Raw genomic sequence first — 22,425 nt, 5'->3', positions numbered from 1 at the left:
AATCAACCCAATGGTGAAAGACAGTCCAACACCATCCGCCATTTATTTATTTGTAATGTAACTGGTTCTACATCATTCACTGTGTCCTTTCTTCAATTAGGGTAGTAGGGTGTGATTTCAGTGAGATTTTACTGCTATTTCTAGCAGCTGAAGCAACTGCATGCATTCGCTGCTCACTTTGTATCAAGCTGTTATGAATGGCTTTTCAATTAAGATGTTAGTAAAGATTTAATTCAACCTGAAAATATAAATAATAATAATAATGAAATTATTGTATACAGTGCTCAGGTGCACCACAACTTGTCAGAAAGTGCGTATAAAGTATATGCGGTAATGTACAAATGTCTGGAAAGCGAACAATGTATGAGTCAGATACATGCTTGTGTGTGTATGGAGGGGAGAAAATCAGGTGTAGTGTTGGCGAATCTCAGAAAGCATGGAAGTTTTGAAGGATGCAGTGCTCCGACAACTAACAACTGATGCCGGCAGTTTGTTACATGCTTCAGCAACTCTCAGCGTGAAAAAATGTTTCCTAAAGTCATGGGAGCTGTGCTGTTTTCTGACTTTGTAAATATGTCCACGGGTGTTAGATGGGTGAAGTTTGAAAAGGTGCTCAGAGTTATTGTTTGTAAGATGGTTGATAATTTTATGGGTGTCTGCCAAGTCAGCTGCCAGATGTTGGAGTTTCAATGTGTCCATGCCCAGGGAAGTAAGGCGTTCAGAATATGGCAAATGCCTGATGGAGGGTATTCTTTTGGTTGCACGTCGCTGAACAGCTTCCAGACGATTGATATCCTGGGCAAGATAGGGGTTCCAGACTGGTGATGCAAATTCCAGGTGAGGTCTTACCATAGCTATATAAAGCCGCAGATAGATAGTCGGAGAGCGGCTCACAAAGGATTTGGTGAGTGATGCCAAGACACCCTCAGCCTTCTTGATTTATCTTTGTAACAGGCAGCAAATTCAATGCCTACAAAACCTCTAACCCCACTAAAATGGATGTATATGTTGGTCGCCGTATCTTTGTAATCTCGCTAATCTGGAAACATACAAATAAAAACTTTTATTAGAAAAATGCCTGCGATGATAAGAATTAAAATATGTCAAAATGAACTAGATTTAATCAATGTGGCTGAGACTCGTTAAAGGAACTGTAATAAATAAATGCTCTACATGGGTTGGTGAAGGGCTGTGGTTCTCAACCAGAGTTTGTATGAGATTTTGGTGTTAAAGTCTTTTGAGTAATATGTTGGTTATATTCCTACAACACACAATACAAAGAATCTTAACAATTCTTTATACAATTCCTAATAATATTTAACTCTAAAAATATAATAGGACTGTTTTTTTAAGCATCAAATGGTTATGGGGATCCACCTGAGTAAAATAGGTAAAAGAAATAGTTGGGAACCACTGGGTTCATTTGGGTGTGAGAGGTCCCAGGTTGGAATCCTGGATGAGCTCATTGCTACTCTTTGTTTCATCTACAGATTCTTTTTCTGGCAGTACCCCAGCATGGCCACAGCCTTTGGGCTGAAACACATAAATGAATGAAAGAATTAAAATTATTTTTAATGACAAACAATTCACTTCTCAGTGCAGGATTAAAGGACTTTGAGACAGTCTGCTTATTAATTCCAGTCATATATATATATATCATCATCATCATCGTTTTACGTCCGCTTTCCATGCTGGCATGGGTTGGACGTTTTGACTGAGGACTGGTGATCCAGAGGCTGCACCAGGCTCAATCTGATCTAGCAAAGTTACTACAGCTGGATGCCCTTCCTAACACCAACCACTCCAAGAGAATAGTGGGTGTTTTTTACGTGCCAGCAGCACGAAGGCTAGTCAGTCAGTTCTGGCAACAACCACGCTCAAAAGATGTTTTTACAAGATAGCTGCATGGGAGCTTGAATGTTGTTTTTCACCAATATTAATTATATGAACAAGGCAGTGAGCTGGCAGACTTGTTAGCATGCCAGGCAAAATGCTTACTGACATTTTGTCCATCTTTACATTCTGAGTTCAAATTCCACTGATGCTGACTCTGCCTTTTATCCTTTTTGTGGGGGGTCGACAAAATAAGTACCAGTTGAGAACTTGGGTCAATACAATTGATAACCTCCTCCTGTGAAATTGCCAGCCCAGTGCCGAAATTTGAACTCAATATTTATTAAGTATGATTTTGTTGTGATGAGATTACGATGCCCCCTTGTGAGAGATAGATGGGTCCAAGTAAAGTATAAATAGTGACAATCCAAGTGACATTCAGAGTTTGGAATCAAGTAAAGTTCATTTGCAGGGAAGTCAGAAGGTGTTGGTTGGTTAGTTCACAAGGAATATTGTTTGTTGGTTTGTAAAGAGATTTGTTAGTTCATTGTTTTTACTGTTGTCTGGTTATCTTTATTTATTACTCGTTTACTTGTTTCAGTCATTTAACTGTGGCCATGCTGGAGCACCACCTTTAGTCGAGCAAATCAACCCCAGTACTTATTCTTAGTAAGCCTAGTACTTATTCTATCGGTTTCTTCTGCCAAACCGCTAAGTTACGGGGACGTTAACACACCACCATCAGTTGTCAAGCGATGTTGGGGAGGGGGGACAAACACAGACACACAAACACACATATATACATATACATATATATGATGGGCTTCTTTCAGTTTCCGTCTACCAAATCCACTCACAACTCTTTGGTCAGCCTGAGGCTATAGTAGAAGACACTAGCCCAAGGTGCCACACAATGGGACTGAACCCAGAACCATGTGGTTGGTAAGCAAGCTACTTACCACACAGCCACTCCTGCACCTGATATCGTACATAAAAAATTAAGTTACAACAGATTTATATGATATTAATATTTTTATGACCTTAAAACTCATAAGCAATCACCATGTTTTGATTAAAGTAAATCAATACATGGTGATTGCTTATAAGCTTTAAGTTTATAAAATATTATTATTATTATTTACAGAATTGCAAAACTTGGCACTGCTTATCAAATCACGAACAAAAACACACATGACTTACATAGTTTTGTTGAGTATTTCAAAGGAATTTCATTAATGATAAACTAAAGGAAAAATATTTACCTCTTATAGCCATCCAGGCATCATTCTCAGTATTGTGTTTCCTCAGTTCTTCTGGGGTGACATCAATTACCTTTCCCCCGATTCCAGTAAGGTCTTCACCACTTCGCGATAAGCGTATCCAGTCCATTAAGGATCGGCATTCCTTCAGAGCAACTTTGTTGCGTCCACCTGAAGACGCAGAAGATGATGAAGAACGCTGCTGGGAATCGGCAGCAGGAAACTGAGGAACCATGTTCTTCACAGCTTGCTGTTTGTCAACTGACTTGTCCATGCAGCTATTATTTCTACCTGCACCGTTAGGACTAACTGGTCTTGATCGGGACTTGCCACACCCCAGTTTGAATTATCTGCAAAGAATATTTAAAATAAAAGCTAAGAAAAAAAATAAAGTTCCAAATAAATGAAAAACAAATGTTTAGGCAACAATAAATTGGGTAAAGCACCATCATGTGGCAGAAGTACCATATATGATGGCATATAAGATGCACATATTCCAAAATAAAAAAAATGAAAAGAAAAATACCTCACTCTGGGCCCTACATGCAAAGTTGAGCCTCCCATAAGCTAATTTTGTTCCTGAATGAACTAAAATCTTTTTTTCATGGATATGTGTTGTTGAAGCTGGGGTGAGGTGCATCTAACATGCCTGTGAGTCTTTCATGCCATCAAATTACAGTAATATAAAGACAGACAAGCTTTACTGTAGATAGTTGCTTTAACCCTGTAGCATTTAAAATGGCCATATCCAGCCAAAATATACCTCCTGTTTTATGGTCAAACTGACTTGATCTAAGCTCTAACATCTACCCTATAATGCCATTCTAAGAATAGACAATAACATCATCAAAATCTCAAAGTTAGGAGACAATACCTGATTAATTCAAAACAACATGAATAAATAAGCTTTACATTTGGCAGAGTAATTTGAACGCAAAAGGGTTAACATTTTCAAAGTGTGTTATAAATAAAAATTTATTTTATTTCTTTTTTATGGTCATTTTCATTTTTATTATTGGTTCTTATCTTTTAATAACTATTTCGATAATTCATACACCTGTCCTGAGTATGACTTTAAAACGAATCATTAATGAATAATTATTTCATTGATTCATACATCAGTCCTGAGCATGAGTTTAAACTGCATCTGATTGTAGGGTCTTGGTTCCAGAGCCCTAGGGTTACGAGAAGTGTTAGATCACCTCTTAGACAATATTGTTCCCAGGTCTATTCTAACCCTGAGTAGTAGCACCCGTCACAATCCCTGTTATAGGTTAATTAGCATGTAACCCCCCCCCAAGCCAGGATACGTTGCAATCATAGGATGCAGCATAGTGGATGAGAACTACTATGGTAACTGAACATATAAAATCAATGGCAAATATCACTAGATGCCGAACAGATGAACAGACAAAAAACTGCCAACAGCCAGGATCAACCAATTCAGTTACTGAACTACTGCTGTCGTTTGTAGTCATAGCATGGGCAAAGAGATATTTAGTTAGCAAAAGACCAAAAACCCAAGCCAGATCTTCGTACCTCATCACTGGATCAGAACGTCTGGCAGGGAAAAATTGCTTTGGTTCAGGCAAGTTATCCGGACAGGTTGATTCATTCATCAACTCTGACTATTTGAAGACTCTCATCTTCTATTTGAACCCCTCACCCTACTGTTCGCTACCTCCTGGTGGCCAACTTTATTACCTTTTCCAGTCGTTTTAATAGTAAAGTGGACACAAATATATTTGATGTAAAAAGCTATGAAATTTTAATTAAAAACACACTCCAAATGTCAAGAATAATCATCATCAAAATAATAAATTGGATTAACAAAAATACAGTAAAGCAAGGGAGGCAAATCTGAAATCTTTCTAAAGTTCATTAAAAATAGCGGACATTGGGCAGTAAATCTGATCTTTGGAAATATGAGGGTAACTCCAGAAGCATGTTTCGGCCTCATCAGTAAAGTTTAGCCTAGCTGTTACTGCAAGACCTGAGAATGACTTGAGATATAATTTCAGGTTGGATGTATACATAACTGAAATGGTGCATGGCATCAGCTATATACGAACAGTGGAAAATATGAATGGTGGTGTATGATCGTTGTCTAAATTTTGTAAGACCACGGAAGAGAAGAAGCCAACATAAGCATAAGGACTAGCTTAGAAACCATTATTATTACCATTAGTTATTGAAAGTAAGGTGGCGAGCTGCCAGAATCGTTAGCACGCCGGGCGAAATGCTTAGCGGTATTTCGTCTGCCGATACGTTCTGAGTTCAAATTCCGCTGAGGTCGACTTTGCCTTTCATCCTTTCGGGGTCGATGTAATCAACTTAATCCGTTTGTCCCCTCTGTGTTTAGCCCCTTGTGGGTAGTAAAGAAATAAGTATTTCGTTTGCCGAAACGTTCTGAGTTCAAATTCCGCCGAGGTCGACTTTGCCTTTCATCCTTTCAGGGTCGATAAATAAAGTACCAGTTTCGCACTGAGGTCGATGTAATCAACTTAATCCGTTTGTCTGTCTTTATTTGTCCCCTCTGTGTTTAGCCCCTTGTGGGTAATAAAGAAATAGGTATTTCACCTGTCACTACGTTCTGAGTTCAAATTCCGTCAGAGTCGCTAAATTAAGTGCAGTGAAACAGTGGGGTCGATGTAATCGACCAGTTTCCTCCCCCAAAATTTCAGGGCCTGTGCCTTCATTATAAAGGGTTTTGTTATTTATTGAAATTGCTATTGGACGAGTATGTTCGAGATGAGTTACTGAGGATAGAGATTGTTCTGCGTGTATCCATTCAGTTTCTGGGTTTCTCTGTGTTACGTGAAACTGTGGTTGTATGTATATTGTTGTTTTTTGAGAGGGTGTGCCAAGCAGCTTACCTCTATTTTTACCTCTAACTATGACGTGAGAGTTTGTGAAGTGATGAGATGGAAAAAAGAGAGGGGAGAGAGAGAGAGACTTCTCCTCGGTTAAATTCACATCGACTCTTCCAAGTTCCAGTTGAAAAAGGAAAACGAAATGGGGGAGAAGAGGCTTTTCTCCAGTAAATTTGTTGAATGTTAGTTATCAGTGGCGAATGTGGCAAGCGTGAATGTGTTTACTCCCAACATGCGTCGGTAGGCAAAGGGTACTCATCTTTGGTGATCCATGTAACCTTAGATCAGTTGCATTTCTTGATTGGCTTTAGTTAGCTGTCCTTCTGCTCCAAGGGAGCCTATCATCACCAGATTCATGTGTAAAGCTCACCAATCTCAATTTATCATATTCTATTCTAACCAAATTGAGTGACTAAATATGCATCTGTAAGTTAACGGTAAGAACTGGGAGAATGCTTTTGCTTTTGTGGCACCAAGCTAAACAGGGATTGTGTTGTTTTTTTAAATTATTATTATTTAATTTGACGGAGGAGGTCTCCAGGATCTTTCCATGCAGTTGTCTCCCATGTTGGGGATCTTTTTTTATTTATTATTATTGGTTTATTATACTTCGTTTTACTTTTATTCATCTTTTTTTTTTTTTGTCTTTTAGTCACGAAAGAAAGTAGTTCCCTTTATTCGGAAAGACTTCCTCCCCTATTTTTTTTTTGCCACCCCGCCCCCGTTTTCGGATATGGAGATTCCGGAAAATTGTCAAAAACCGGCATTTTGAAATTTCGCACCCCCTCTTTCCCCCCGTCCCCGCCCAATTCATTTTTAACTTTCTTTTCCCAAACCCTTACTCTAAAACCCTAACCCTAAAATCCTAACCCTAACTACAAAATTTTGTGGAAATTTTTTCAGGATCACAATCTCCGTATTTTCCCGCATATTTTGAAAGAAAAAATCTGAAAAAAGTTTAACAATGGAGAAGTCAGTGGGAGGTTAATTTCAAAATGCCGATTTTTGCCAATTTCTTATCAGATTTGTATTCTCCGTAGCCGAAAAATTCAAAAGGGGGTAGGGGTACAAAAGGAACTCTTGCTCTTGATGGACTTGATTTTTTTACAGACCTCCGAAACAACTGGGGGTCGATAAAGTGAGTACCATTTGCACATGGGAGTTTGCTGTAGTCGACAAGCCCGCCATCCGAAAATTTCGGACTTTCACAGTTTCCGACTGGGGTCGATGTAATCGACTTAATCCCTTTGTCTGTCCTTGTTTGTTCCCTCTATGTTTATCCCCTTGTGGGCAATAAAGAAATATATATATGAACTACCAAGGTGTTTGTTATTTAATCACAAGCCAGCTCTAATTGAGCACACAAAAGCGCTCCAGCAACGACCATCCCGTTATTTTAGGGCTACGTAGGACTGACTAAATTTTCAAATGTGTTCTTCCCCAAGTCAGTAGGATGCGATTTGAGGGAGATTGAACTGCTATTCTCTTTAGCAGACCGAACGGTTACAAGCGAGGCTTCTATCGTTGAGAGGCGTTCATTAATTGGAAAAGAATGGTAAGTTCTGTGTTTGATGGCTCAGCTTCGAAGTTTTATTTGAAGAATGTCAACAAGGTGCAGGAGTGGCTGTGTGGTAAGTAGCTTGATAACCAACCACATGGTTCCGGGTTCAGTCCCACTGTGTGGCATCTTGGGCAAGTGTCTTCTGCTATAGCCCCGGGCCGACCAATGCCTTGTGAGTAGATTTGGTAGACGGAAACTGAAAGAAGCCTGTCGTAAATATGTATATATATATATATATATATATATATATATATATGTGTGTGTGTGTGTGTGTGTATGTGTTTGTGTGTCTGTGTTTGTCCCCCTAGCATTGTTTGACAACCGATGCTGGTGTGTTTACGTCCCCGTCACTTAGCGGTTCGGCAAAAGTGATCGATAGAATAAGTACTGGGCTTACAAAGAATAAGTCCCGGGGTCGATTTGATCGACTACAGGCGGTGCTCCAGCATGGCCGCAGTCAACTGACTGAAACAAGTAAAAGAGTAAAAAAGAGTAAAGAAGTCTTCCAGGAAGAGGCCTCCCCCCCGTTTAATTTGAAGGCTATTTGACTTTTTTTTGTATCCCAATGTTTTGTATATGGATAATTCATTTTTAAAATAGATTCCGATTATATCGAAATTTTATCTTCATACATAACAGTGCTTCTCAAACTATCTGATGTGGGTACCGGCAGTTCTTTTCTTCTTCCAATGTGCCGGGGACCGGTAATATTTCTTAGTAATGTTAATTTATACCGGACACAATATATATAATGAATATAATAAAAGTCAACAATTTTTTTTAATTAATACAATATTAAATAAGCATTTTATAATGTTTCTTTCTTTTCTGGGAACTGGCCGCGTACCGGCATCTGATGGCTCGCGGACCACCACTTTGAGTAGCACTGATATATAACATATAAGCATGGACATCTTTTGGACATTGTCATTTTATAAGATTTTGCTGGCAAATTTCTAAATTAACGTAAATATATATTTATTTTATATGAAAGAAAATTACCGGAGAACTTTCTTCAAATTCTTCCAAATCTTTCGGCTTAAACTATTGAAATCATTTACTCTTTTACTTGTTTCAGTCATTTGACTGCGGCCATGCTGGAGCACCGCCTTTTAATCGAGCAAATCGACCCCGGGACTTATTCTTTGTAAGCCCAGTACTTATTCTATCGTTCTCTTTTGCCGAACCGCTAAGTTACGGGACGTAAACACACCAGCATCGGTTGTCAAGCAATGCTAGGGGGACAAACACAGACACAAACATATACACACACATGCATATATATATATATATATATATATATATTATATATATATATATATATATATATATATATACAACGGGCTTCTTTCAGTTTCCGTCTACCAAATCCGCTCACAACTCTTTGGTCGGCCCGGGGCTATAGCAGAAGACACTTGCCCAAGATGCCACGCAGTGGGACTGAACCCGGAACCATGTGGTTGGTAAGCAAGCTACTTACCACACAGCCACTCCTGCACCTATTTTGTGGGGATTTTTTTTTCTATCACGGCAATTGGTTGCACACCACAAAGTATAACGGAACCTACTGAAGCAAGCATGCTCTACATTTTATTAAATTATTTCATGGAAAAGTCTGTTTACACACACACACACACAACAGGCAGGCCGCGTGATCAGGAAGTTCGACTCGCAACCACAGAATTTAGGGTTCAGTACCACTACATGGCATCTTCGTGTCTTTATAATCCTGGGTCATTTAATACTTTTAAGTGAATTTTGTATGTAAGTATGTATATGAGTGTATATATCTATGTGTGTGTGTGTGCATCTTTGTCCATCGCTGCGTCAACGCATGACAACCGGTGCTAGTTTGTTTACGTCCCCCCCTTTATGCAACACTTCGGCAAGAGACCGATAGGTTAAGTACCATACTTAACCTACATAACCACTGAAGATGATTTTATCGACTAACACTACACTGCGGTGCTCCAGCATGGCTGCAATCCAACTACTGAAACAAATAAAAGTATCTCGTATATATATATTTATATTTAGGAGTGGCTGTGTGGTAAGTAGCTTGCTTACCAACCACATGGTTCCGGGTTCAGTCCCACTGCGTGGCACCTTGGGCAAGTGTCTTCTACTATAGCCTCGGGCCGACCAAAGACTTGTGAGTGGATTTGGTAGACGGAAACTGAAAGAAGCCCGTCGTATATATGTATATATATATATATATATATATGTGTGTGTGTGTGTGTGTGTGTGTTTGTGTGTGTGTGTCTGTTTGTCCTCCCAACATCGCTTGACAACCGATGCTGGTGTGTCTACGTCCCCGTAACTTAGCGGTTCGGCAAAAGAGAACCGATAGAATAAGTACTAGGCTTACAAAGAATAAGTCCTGGGGTCGATTTGTTCGACTAAAAGCGGTGCTCCAGCATGGCCGCAGTCAAATGACTGAAACAAGTAAAAAAAAAAAAAGAGAACTATATATATATATATGTGTGTGTGTATGTATATATATATATATATATATATATATATATAGCGATAGATAGATATAGATATATATTAAAAATGGGAAGGCAGGCGGTTTATGGGATTACCTTAGATTTCCCGTCCGTGTATATATGTGTGTGTGTATATATATATATATATATACACAATACATTGTGTGAGTGTGTGTAATGATCCCTTCCGCCGGTCATTTTCGTCATCAGTGCAGTGAAATGACCAGTCAGAGATTGAAACCGTGTTCCAGACAAGCTGAGCTGGATTTTAGTCGACGACAAACCATTTTGTTCACATTAAACTCTACTTTTGAAATCAGTGAAGCCTCCCGTGTTGAATATTATTGACGGTATGTCTGCTGGACCTACAAGGTGCTACCAGTTGCTGTCCGTATTCAACCAAACCATCTTCCACCAACACTGACATGGTCTGTTCTCTGAAAATAAATAAACACTACCATATATAGCAGTTGACTGCTATATGCTCACCGCAAGACCTCCTTTCTTGAACAATATCGTTATTGTTAGCATCTTGTGTGTTCATTATGTTCAGAATGCTTCGATCACGTTTAAACTTATATTCAACCCTGTCTTCATCCTCCAACGTCATATAAGTAAAATAAAGTATTATGACTAGCCAGGCAGGAATTATAGTTAATTAATAGAATTATCGTTGCTTCCTGGTTAAAGGTTTGTTTATCAACAACAGCAGCTTCTAACCAGAGGTACCGTTAACTTCGGTCTTAACCGCGGGAATCGGTTTTATGTCATCATACTTCCTTCTTTCTTCAGTTTCCCAAAGGTAAGGCGCTATTCTTTCTTCGTTTCTGGTTTATTTATCTGCTTCCTGATATATATATATTCCTAACGGTAACTTAATAAAAAAAACAAAAAAACTATTTCATCATATTGGAATATTTAATAATGTCAAATTGCCAAATTAATTAAGAATTCAGCAAAAAAAAAAACTTATATAAGACACTTATTTGCTTAACTTTTGCCTTAAGGCGGGCCCCACGTCTTACCTCTGCGCTAAACACCCTGTTTAATCCAAAACTAAGTCCCGATTTTCAGCGGAAACCAATTCCATTCCGCCTTTTAATAATACCCTTGTTAAATGTATGAACATCATAACATCCCAGTTTCCTTTTTTATAAATCGGCAGCCTGGAACCTACTGAAAAGAAAGGAAAAGTTTAAATATTTAAAAAATTATATGAACTTCATCAATCAGACCTATTTAATAATGTTTTAACATCAATTACTTCTTTTTCTAAACTGTGATTTCTTTTAATTTCCCTTCAAATAATGCTTGTTCATAAAAAAATAGTTTGTGCAATCAGAAGTAAAACCTGTTTCTCTAGTGATCAAATTACCAGCTTTCAGCTCTTATAACATTATCAGTTGACTTATTAATAATTACCAACATCACGGAAAGGTTCTTCGATACGTTTTATTTAAATATAATACTTGAGTGGGTGTAATTCTATAAATTACTGATGCCTTTATTAGTATCAGAGCCAACGTGCCTCTGTCCCGTCTGGAATAGTTTACTGATTACCTTGTACAGTACAGAATTAATGAACATGTATCATTTGTGGTAATTTACAAATACCTGTATGCCATTTAATTATGTAAGTAAGCTTAATATTTGTTTAATTTTGAATGTGACCACCCTGGGTTCGGAACAATAAGTAAACCTAAAAAGCCTAATGCGGAATGGAATTGGATCCAAAGTTTCTGGGAAATCAGTGTTGTTTCTCTACTAGATAATAAAAGTACATGTACTATAATATGAATTGTTACATTATTTGGCAAACGAAAGATCGCCCATTATTTCACGTATTACACAAGAGAAACGGATATTTTCGGTGTAAAAGTGCGACAATTATAAATCGTAAAAACTGATACGGTCTGCCGTTCTTTCGGGGGAAAGAAATAACGTCACGGGGGGAAAAGCTCCTTGATTGATTCTGAGTGAAAACTAAAATAGTTAGAGGGAAATTCAAGTGGCTTCGATACAATTCCTGCCTAAAATAAATCCTAAAAAATCTATTACAAAATTAAAATTTTAAAACGTCCGGATTTTTATTTTAGTACGGTAGCATACCTACACAAGTGTGCTCAACCAACTTTGATTCCTCGTAACTTTCAGAAAAATGGATACTTTTAATGTGATTGCATGCGCTATCTTAGTAATATAAAGCGATTCTTTCGTAAGTCAGCCTGGTGGTTGAAACAATTGGGAATGTGTATCCTGTATGATGCTTGGACACCTGTGCCATCTAAAAGATTGGGCATTGACAAGTTGTCTAGGTTTAGGGACCTAATGCTGGTCTATGTATGCTGTAGCTTGCTGTCAATACGTATATACTATAGGACTATTGCACTGATTTGCCAAGGGCCCTAAAATGCTGTCAACACGTTCTTGATGGACGATAGGGAAACATGTATCACATGTGATATATAGGGCAGGCTACTTTCTATCACACATAACAGTCGAGGTATTACAAGGCATAGACATAATTATTTCGGTAAATTGTGGGTGGTACAGCCGCACGAGATTCACTAAGAAAAAAAATACCTCGGATTTTTTGCGTGGAATTAAGTACCCTCACCTCCTAATGTGCCGCAAACCCCTTTTATAGATATTTTCTTTTTCGGAAAAAAAAAGAGTGGGTGGGGAAATGCAACACACACACCCCACTATCCAGGAATCATTGGAATTTTTTTTTATGTTGAATGAATTACGGCGACCGCCTAATATGCCACAAAATACTATTTCTGATGCGGAAATTTCACCATCTCCAACATTTTACAGAAATACGTTTTCGAGATTATGGATTACACGATCCGTTAATAAATATGTATTTATTAGTTGACCCGATGTGGACCCGTTGAATATATGAGGCCCTCGTTAGTACAACTACACCGTGATCTTACAAAATTTAGACAACGATCATACACCACCATTCATATTTTCCACTGTTCATATATAGCTGATACCATACACCATTTCAGTTATATATACATCCAACCTGAAATTATATCTCAAGTCATTCTGAGGTCGTGCAGTAACGAGGCCGAAACATGCTCCTGGAGTTACCCCCATATTTCCAAAGATCAGATTTACTGCCCAATGTCCGCTATTTTTAATGAACTTTAGAAAGATTACAGATTTGCCTCCCTTGCTTTACTGTATATTTGTTAATCCAATTTATTATTTTGATAATGATTATTCTTGACATTTGGAGTGTGTTTTTAATTAATTAAAATTTCATAGCTTTTTACATCAAATATATTTGTGTCCACTTTACTATTAAAACGACTGGAAAAGGTAATAAAGTTGGCCACCAGGAGGTAGCGAACAGTAGGGTGAGGGGTTCAAATAGAAGATGAGAGCCTTCAAATAGTCAGAGTTGATGAATGAATCAACCTGTCCGCCCCGCCAGACGTTCTGATCCAGTGATGAGGTACGAACGTCTGGCTTGGGTTTTTGGTCTTTTGCTAACTAAATATCTCTTTGCCCATGCTATGACTACAAACGACAGCAGTAGTTCAGTAACTGAATTGGTTGATCCTGGCTGTTGGCAGTTTTTTGTCTGTTCATCTGTTCAGCATCTAGTGATATTTGCCATTGATTTTATATGTTCAGTTACCATAGTAGTTCTCATCCACTATGCTGCATCCTATGATTGCAACGTATCCTGGCTTGGGGGGGGGGGTTACATGCTAATTAACCTATAACAGGGATTGTGACGGGTGCTACTACTCAGGGTTAGAATAGACCTGGGAACAATATTGTCTATGAGGTGATCTAACACTTCTCGTAACCCTAGGGCTCTGGAACCAAGACCCTACAATCAGATGCAGTTTAAACTCATACTCAGGGCTGATGTATGAATCAATGAAATAATTATTAATGATTCGTTTTAAAGTCATACTCAGGACAGGTGTATGAATTATCGAAATAGTTATTAAAAAATAAGAACCAATAATAAAAATGAAAATGACCATAAAAAAGAAATAAAATAATTTTTTATTTATAACACACTTTGAAAATGTTAACCCTTTTGCGTTCAAATTACTCTGCCAAATGTAAAGCTTATTTATTCATGTTGTTTTGAATTAATCAGGTATTGTCTCCTAACTTTGAGATTTTGATGATGTTATTGTCTATTCTTAGAATGGCATTATAGGGTAGATGTTAGAACTTAGATCAAGACAGTTTGACCATAAAACAGGAGGTATATTTTGGCTGGATATGGCCATTTTAAATGCTACAGGGTTAAAGCAGCTATCTACAGTAAAGCTTGTCTGTCTTTATATTACTGTAATTTGATGGCATAAAAGACTCACAGGCATGTTAGATGCACCTCACCCTACTTTCAACAACACATATCCAGGAAAAAAATTTTTGTGCATTCAGGAACAAAATTAGCTTATGGGAGGCTCAACTTTGCATGTAGGGCCCAGAGTGAGGTATTTTTCATTTCATTTTTTTTATTTTGGAAAATGTGCATCTTATATATGGTACTTCTTATATAGTACTTCTTATATGGTACTTCTTCCACATGATGGTGCTTTACCCAATTTATTGTTGCCTAAACATTTGTTTTTTCATTTATTTGGAACTATTTTTAAAAAACTTTTATTTTAAATATGATTTGCAGATAATTCAAACTGGGGTGTGGCAAGTCCCGATCAAGACCAGTTAGTCCTAACGGTGCAGGTAGAAATAATAGCTGCATGGACAAGTCAGTTGACAAACAGCAAGCTGTGAAGAACATGGTTCCTCAGTTTCCTGCTGCCGATTCCCAGCAGCGTTCTTCATCATCTTCTGCGTCTTCAGGTGGACGCAACAAAGTTGCTCTGAAGGAATGCCGATCCTTAATGGACTGGATACGCTTATCGCGAAGTGGTGAAGACCTTACTGGAATCGGGGGAAAGGTAATTGATGTCACCCCAGAAGAACTGAGGAAACACAATACTGAGAATGATGCTTGGATGGCTATAAGAGGTAAATATGTTTCCTTTAGTTTATCATTAATGAAATTCCTTTGAAATACTCAACAAAACTATGTAAGTCATGTGTGTTTTTGTTCGTGATTTGATAAGCAGTGCCAAGTTTTGCAATTCTGTAAATAATAATAATAATATTTTATAAACTTAAAGCTTATAAGCAATCACCATGTATTGATTTACTTTAATTAAAACATGGTGATTGCTTATGAGTTTTAAGGTCATAAAAATATTAATATCATATAAATCTGTTGTAACTTAATTTTTTATGTACGATATCAAGTGCAGAAGTGACTTTATCGATCGCATTCTCACCCGGAATTGATTTTTGTAATTTTTTCAAGACTTATTCACGCCCTGATACTGTCAGTATCTACATATCAAATTTGAGCACAATCGGATGGAGGATGCTCGAGATCCTAGAAAACACACACACAGACAGACAGAACGGATTTTATATAAAAGATATACATATATATGTATACTTGATTTAAAAGCAGCAGAAATATAACAAAAGCTGTTACTCAGAGTTTCACGTTCCCGTTCGTTGAGAACTGTCCAACGAACAGGAACATGAAACTCTGAGTAACAGCCTTTGTTATATTTCTGCTGCTTTTAAATAAAGCATATTACTCTACCTCTGGTATTTGAGTACTCTTTTTTCCACCTTGTTTCACATTTATGTGCTTACTCCGGTGTATATATATATATATATATATCGAATGGTAATTGTAGTTAAGACACCAATGCTGGTGACATGTAAAAGCACCGTTCGAGCGTGGCAGTTACTAGCGTCACCTGACTGGTGTCCGTGTCGGTGACACATAAAAGCACCGACCGATCGTGGCCGTTTGCCAGCCTGTGCTGGCTCCTGTGCCGGTGGCATGTAAAAAGCACCCACTACACTCACAGAGTGGTTGGCGTTAGGAAAGGCATCCAGCTGTAGAAAACTGCCAAATCAGACTGGAGCCTGGTGCCGCCTCCATGGCTTACCAGACCCCGGTCAAACCGTCCAACCCATGCTAGCATGGAAAACGGACGTAAAATGATGATGATGATGATATGTATATATGTATATATATGCACACATATATATGTATGTGTATGTGGTGTTGGGGTTTTAAATGAGCGTCAGTCATACAAGCAGTGTCATTCATATCCTCCAATATTCTGCAAGAACATGTCTGGTCATGAGTAAATATTACTTTACTTATAAAAACCGGTAAGGGTAGGCAACAGGAAGAGCATCTGGCCGTAGAAATATCTGCCTGAAGCAAACACTTTCCAACCCATGAAAGCATGGAAAAGTGGACATTAAAATGATGATGATGATGATGCAACTCCATACCCCTTATATTGTGTTCTTATACTCTTTACTCTTTTACTCTTTTACTTGTTTCAGTCATTTGACTGCGGCCATGCTGGAGCACCGCCTTTAGTCGAGCAACTCGACCCCGGGACTTATTCTTTTGTAAGCCCAGTACTTATTCTATCGGTCTCTTTTGCTGAACCGCTAAGTAACGGGGACATAAACACACCAGCATTGGTTGTCAAGCAATGCTAGGGGGACAAACACAGACACACAAACACACACACGCATATATATATATATATATATATATATATATATATATACATATATACGACAGGCTTCTTTCAGTTTCCGTCTACCAAATCCACTCACAAAGCTTTGGTCGGCCTGAGGCTATAGCAGAAGACACTTGCCCAAGATGCCACGCAGTGGGACTGAACCCGAAACCATATGGTTGGTAAGCAAGCTACTTACCACACAGCCACTCTTGCGCCTATGTAGCACTACATACGAAATGAAGGAAACTGAACTTCAATGTGTAAATGGTTTGGCCCGTTCTCTTTTCTCTTTCTCTTTTACTTGTTTCAGTCATTTGACTGCGGCCATGCTGGAGCACCGCCTTTTGGTCGAGCAAATCGACCCCAGGACTTATTCGTTGGAAGCCTAGTAAACATACCACCATCGGTTGTCAAGTGATTTTGGAGGGACAAACACAGACACACAAACATATACACACACATGCATATATATATATATATATATATATATATATACAATAAGAGGCTTCCAAATAGGAAAGCGTTGTGCTAGAAAGAGCAGTAGAAATCTCAAGACCACAAGGTCTTATATATATATATATATATATATATATATATATATATATATACTCTTTTACTGTTTCAGTCATTTGACTGTGACCATTCTGGAGCACTGCCTTTGTGGTCTTGAGATTTCTACTGCTCTTTCTAGCACAACGCTTTCCTATTTGGAAGTCTCTTATTGTATTTCTATATGAATAATATATAGTCTAATGACTAATTCGTTTTTTGTGCTAGGCCAGTGGTAATAATAATTTATTATTACCCTATTTTATTTTATATATATATGATGTATGTGTGTGTGGTGCGGGGGGTGGCTGTGTGGTAAGTAGCTTGTTTACCAACCACATGGTTCTGAGTTCAGTCCCACTGCATGGCACCTTGGGCAAGTGTCTTCTACTATAGCCTCGGGCCAACCAAAGCCTTGTGAGTGGATTTGGTAGATGGAAACTGAAAGAAGCCCGTCGTATATATGTATATATATATATGCGTGTTTGTGTGTCTGTGTTTGTCCCCCTAGCATTGCTTGACAACCGATGCTGGTGTGTTTATGTCCCCGTTACTTAGCGGTTCGGCAAAAGAGACCGATAGAATAAGTACTGGGCTTACAAAAGAATAAGTCCCGGGGTCGAGTTGCTCGATTAAAAGGCGGTGCTCCAGCATGGCCGCAGTCAAATGACTGAAACAAGTAAAAGAGAGTATATATATACATATATACAACGAGCTTCTTTCATTTCCCGGTCTACCAAATCCATTCACAAGGCTTTGGTTGGCCCGAGGCTATAGTAGAAGACACTTGCCCAAGGTGCCACGCATTGTTTGTTTGATTTTCATTTTGATGTTCGCCATTTTATGTACATAGTACAAAAGATCACTGACATTTACTACTAGTTTATGATTTCTTTCAGGTAAAGTATATAACGTCACACCGTATATGGAGTATCATCCTGGCGGTATTGCTGAGTTAATGCGTGGTGTCGGTAAAGATGGAACCCAGCTGTTTGATGAGGTAAAAACATTTCATTTCTTTTGTCGTTTTAAAAGATTCAAGCATTTTGGCTTCAACTCTTTAACCTTTTAGCATTTAAATTGGTCACATCTGGCCAAAATATACTCTCTCTCTCTCTCTTTTACTTGTTTCAGTCATTTGACTGCGGCCATGCTAGAGCACCGCCTTTTAATCGAGCAACTCGACCCCGGGACTTATTCTTTTGTAAGCCCAGTACTTATTCTATCAGTCTCTTTTGCCGAAGCGCTAAGTTACGGGGTCATAAACACACCAGCATCGGTTGTCAAGCAATGCTAGGGGGACAAACACAGACACACAAACACACACATGCATATATATATATACATATATACGACGGGCTTCTTTCAGTTTCCGTCTACCAAATCAACTCACAAGGCTTTGGTCGGCCCGAGGCTATAGTAGAAGATACTCGCCCAAGGTGCCACGCAGTGGGACTGAACCCGGAACCATGTGGTTGGTAAACAAGCTACTTACCACACAGCCACTCCTGCGCCTGTTTCTACCTGTTTTGTCTTCACACTGGCCAGATCTAGTCTCTTGTACCTGGCCTACAATATCATTCTAAAAATAAACAATCTTGTCATTGTCAGAGAACTGCATCCTTCAAAACTTCCATGCTTCCTGAGATTCGCCAACACTACACCTGATTTTCTCCCCTCCATACACACGCAAGCGTGTGTCTGACTCATACACTGTTCACTTCCCAGACATTTGTACATTACTGCATATACTTTATATGCACTTTTGACAAGTTGTAGTGCACCTGAGCACTGTATACAATAATTTCATCATTATTATTATTATTATTATTATTATTAAATCTCAAAGCTTTGAGATAATGCATGATTAATTAAAGACGATGTGAATTAATTAGCATTACAGTTGACAAAGAAATCTGAATGCTTAAGGGATAAGGTCGACTTTGCCTTTCATCCTTTCAGGGTCGATAAATTAAGTACCAGTTACGCACTGGGGTCGATGTAATCGACTTAATACCTATGTCTGTCCTTGTTTGTCCCCTCTGTGTTTAGCCTCTTGTGGGTAATAAAGAAATAGGTTTAAATACCCAGGTTGTTGTGCCATGTGTCATGACATCACCTCTGCCACTATCAGACGTTGCATAGCCCAAGACAAGACAAATCAATATAGATTTGAATGGTGAATATGTCGACATTTTTCAAGCAGTAACTTCAAGCCAAGTAACTTCAAGCCATTATCCTCCACTAAGTTCTTAAAAAAAACTGGACATTTACCCTTTAGCATTCAAACCGGCCATATCCGGCCCAAATATTCTACTTGTTTTATGCCCAAATTGGCCAGATCCAACCTTTCATACCTATCCCACAATGTGATTCTGGAAAACAAGCAATCACATTATTGAAATCTTGAAGCTATGAGACAATGCATGGTTGATTCAAAACAATGTGAATAAATAAGCATTAGGTTTGACAAAATTATCTGAATGCTAAAAGGTTTAATTCATTTTGTTGTATCTGAGAAAAGTGTAAGTTCTTTGTTTCATCTGTGATTCTATTTATTTAGATCCATCGTTGGGTTAATGTCAATTCTATGCTTGAGAAGTGTTATATCGGACAATTGAAGAGTGAACAGTTCTTTGAAAGTAAGTGTTGTTTTATGCATTTCTTGGGGTACATAATTTTAGGTGGGTAGGGAGCAGAATAAAGTACCAGTCAAATATTATTATTATTATTATTATTAGTAGTAGTATAGTAGTAGTAGTAGTATATTATTATTATTATTATTATTATTAGTAGTAGTAGTAGTAGTAGTAGTGTTATTGTTATTATTGTTGTTGTTGTTGAGTGAGAGAGCAGTGCATGCCATCAAAGTGACACTGGGGTAGAATATACGACGCCCAGTATACCCATCACGACTACCCATCTGATAGGGGTACACCAGGCACATGCACCACAACCGTGTATATGCAACACGGTGATCTCATATCAAAATAAACAGTGCATGACCTTGCAGGTGGGGGCCCAATTAGAATTTACTTCAGGTTGAGTAACCCATCTCACTCAAAAAGTCCCTGAATAAGGGTTGTTTAAGGATGTTGAACAAAACACCAATGTTTCCATAGTTGAATTATCCAAACTCCAAAGAATTCCTCTCAACACATGGCTATGAAACTCCCCCATTACTTCTGCTTGTGATCAGAGATGCACATATTGTCAGCCAATAAGGGACATGCTCAACTGGTTATGGTCAAACAACTGAGAAGCAAATCTGTGGTATTGAGCAGAATATTTGCTGTAGCCCATCTTTTATACCAAGACAAAACAATGTACATGATAACACTTCCATTCAGTTAAGGTTAGAAGCCATGAGAGCCACTACCTGGTACTGCATCAGGGCATTTATTATTATTTTTGTTACTATTATTAGTATTATTGAGGTTAAGATGGCGAGCTGGCAGAATTGTTAGCACACCAAGCAAAATGCTTAGCAGTATTTCACCTGTCTTTACATTCTGAGTTCAAATTCCGCCGAGGTCGACTTTGCCTTTCATTCTTTCAGGGTCAATAAATTAAGTACCAGTTGCATACTGGGGTCAATCTAACTGACTGGCCCCTTCTTCCAAATTTCAGGCCTTGTGCCTATAGTAGAAAGGATTATTATTATTAAAGTTAAGGTGGCAAGTTGGCAGAATCATTAGCATGCTGGATTAAATGCTTAACTGCAGTTTGCCCGTCTTTATGTTCTGAGTTCAAATTCTGCCAAGGTCGAATTTGCCTTTCATCCTTTTGGCTCAGTTTCTATGGCTTGATGCCCTTCCTAATGTCAACCACTCTACATAATATACTGGGTGTCTTTTCTGTACCATCAACATGGGTGCCATGCAGTTCTTACGATTATAATGAATAAACATGTCGTCACACAAATTATATGTTTCTCTTATTTCCATTTTGCAGAGAAAAATTTCAGTTCAAGACTAAACTTTCCCACTCCTGTGTTACCTCCAGGTAAAAAAATAATTAATTTTGGTATCAGATTTTTAAAAGTACTTTAAGAAGATCTTTCTGTTTGTTGTTGTTGTTGCTGTTTTTTTTTTTTTTTTGCATACATTTAAGAGAGTATCTGCATTGTTTCTATGTCCACTTTGCTATACTTGCATGCATCGGACAAATATTTTGTTGAGGAGAAGGTGAATTTTCTATGGCTGTATGCCCTTCCTGTTGCCAACGTGCACTTGTTTCCAAGTAAGGTAATATTTCCCCCTGGCCAGACATGTCCAAAGTGCTTCGCAGTGGGACTGAACTTAAAATCACATGGTTGCAAAATAAACTTTTTAGCCAAACACATGTTTAATGATTAAGCTTTAAAAGCTAGTTTATATACATATGTGTGTGTATGAATATAGGGCTCCCTTTGGTCATGAATGACCATGAGATTGCACCTAGAAAGTTACCCTCTAAGGCACAAGTCCAGGCAAGGTTGTTTATGGAAGACCAGCAGTCACCCATGCATACCAGACTCCCCTCTCCATGCCACCAGTGTTATCCAAAGGAAAGGCAAAGGCCGACACAGCTAGACACCAGTGACATTGCAACTCATTTCTACAACTGAGTAAACTGGAGCAATGTGAAATAAAGTGTCTTGCTCAAGAACACAACACACAGCCTGGTCTGTGAATTGAACTCGCTACCTCATTATTGTGAGCCTGACTCTTTAGCAACTGAGCCATGCACCTTCACACACACACAAACACACACACACACATATGTAAACCAGCCTTTAAAGCTTGATCATGAAACCTATCCAGTAATTATATGATTCTTTACTACCCACAAGGGGTTAAACATAGAGGGGACAAACAAGGACAGACAAACGGATTAAGTCGATTACATCAACCCCAGTGCGTAACCGGTACTTTATTTATCGACCCCGAAAGGATGAAAGGCAAAGTCGACCTCGGCAGAATTTGAACTCAGAATGTAACAGCAGACGAAATACGGTTACGCATTTCGCCCGGCGTGCTAACGTTTCTTCCAGCTCGCCGCCTTAGCCAGTAATTATAATTTGGGGTCATAGGGGTTTTGTTATGTCTTGCTCAAATGTCAGCTCTTGTCAATCTATTTTTGTGAGACCTTCATCTTTTAATGTCCATCTCTTTAAAACATAGGCTGATGTTTATTATTACATTGAGGATAACAGTAGCAAGCTGGCAGAATCTTTAGCTCATTGGGCAATATGCTTAGCAGCATTTC

General features: G+C 38.4%; 2 protein-coding genes across 4 annotated transcripts in view; one reads left to right on the top strand and one right to left on the bottom strand.

Moving 5' to 3' along the window:
• Positions 1-881: 881 nt before the first annotated feature.
• On the bottom strand, positions 882-5,293 carry LOC118767136 (cytochrome b5 reductase 4-like). 2 transcript variants are annotated; one of them, XM_036511223.1, is made up of 3 exons: positions 5,275-5,293; positions 3,096-3,442; positions 882-1,039 (listed from the first exon to the last, which is right to left on the bottom strand). In XM_036511223.1, the coding sequence occupies exons 2-3, from the start codon at positions 3,364-3,366 to the stop codon at positions 1,035-1,037; spliced, it is 276 nt and encodes a 91-aa protein (XP_036367116.1). In that variant the 5' UTR covers positions 3,367-3,442; positions 5,275-5,293; the 3' UTR covers positions 882-1,034. The 2 variants fall into 2 exon arrangements, with proteins under 2 accessions (XP_036367116.1, XP_036367115.1); XM_036511222.1 differs by lacking the exon at positions 5,275-5,293 and adding an exon at positions 4,632-4,817.
• Positions 5,294-10,188: 4,895 nt separating this feature from the next.
• LOC115222279 (cytochrome b5 reductase 4) overlaps positions 10,189-22,425 on the top strand; it is a 49,082-nt gene continuing 36,845 nt past the window's right edge. The window contains exons 1-5 of one of the 2 annotated variants that reach the window (XM_029792447.2): positions 10,189-10,817; positions 14,688-15,034; positions 18,075-18,175; positions 19,739-19,817; positions 21,130-21,180. In XM_029792447.2, the coding sequence (XP_029648307.1) occupies positions 14,764-15,034; positions 18,075-18,175; positions 19,739-19,817; positions 21,130-21,180 (502 nt within the window). In that variant the 5' untranslated portion in view covers positions 10,189-10,817; positions 14,688-14,763. Of the gene's footprint in view, positions 10,818-11,412; positions 11,649-14,687; positions 15,035-18,074; positions 18,176-19,738; positions 19,818-21,129; positions 21,181-22,425 lie in introns of those variants that run through there. The other variant, XM_029792448.2, reaches the window with a different exon arrangement.

The sequence above is a fragment of the Octopus sinensis genome, linkage group LG19, assembly GCF_006345805.1.
Source record: "Octopus sinensis linkage group LG19, ASM634580v1, whole genome shotgun sequence".
Taxonomy (NCBI): Eukaryota; Metazoa; Mollusca; class Cephalopoda; order Octopoda; family Octopodidae; genus Octopus; species Octopus sinensis.
The sequence above is the reverse complement of the archived record's forward strand: the minus strand, read 5'-3'. Positions and strand labels throughout refer to the sequence as shown.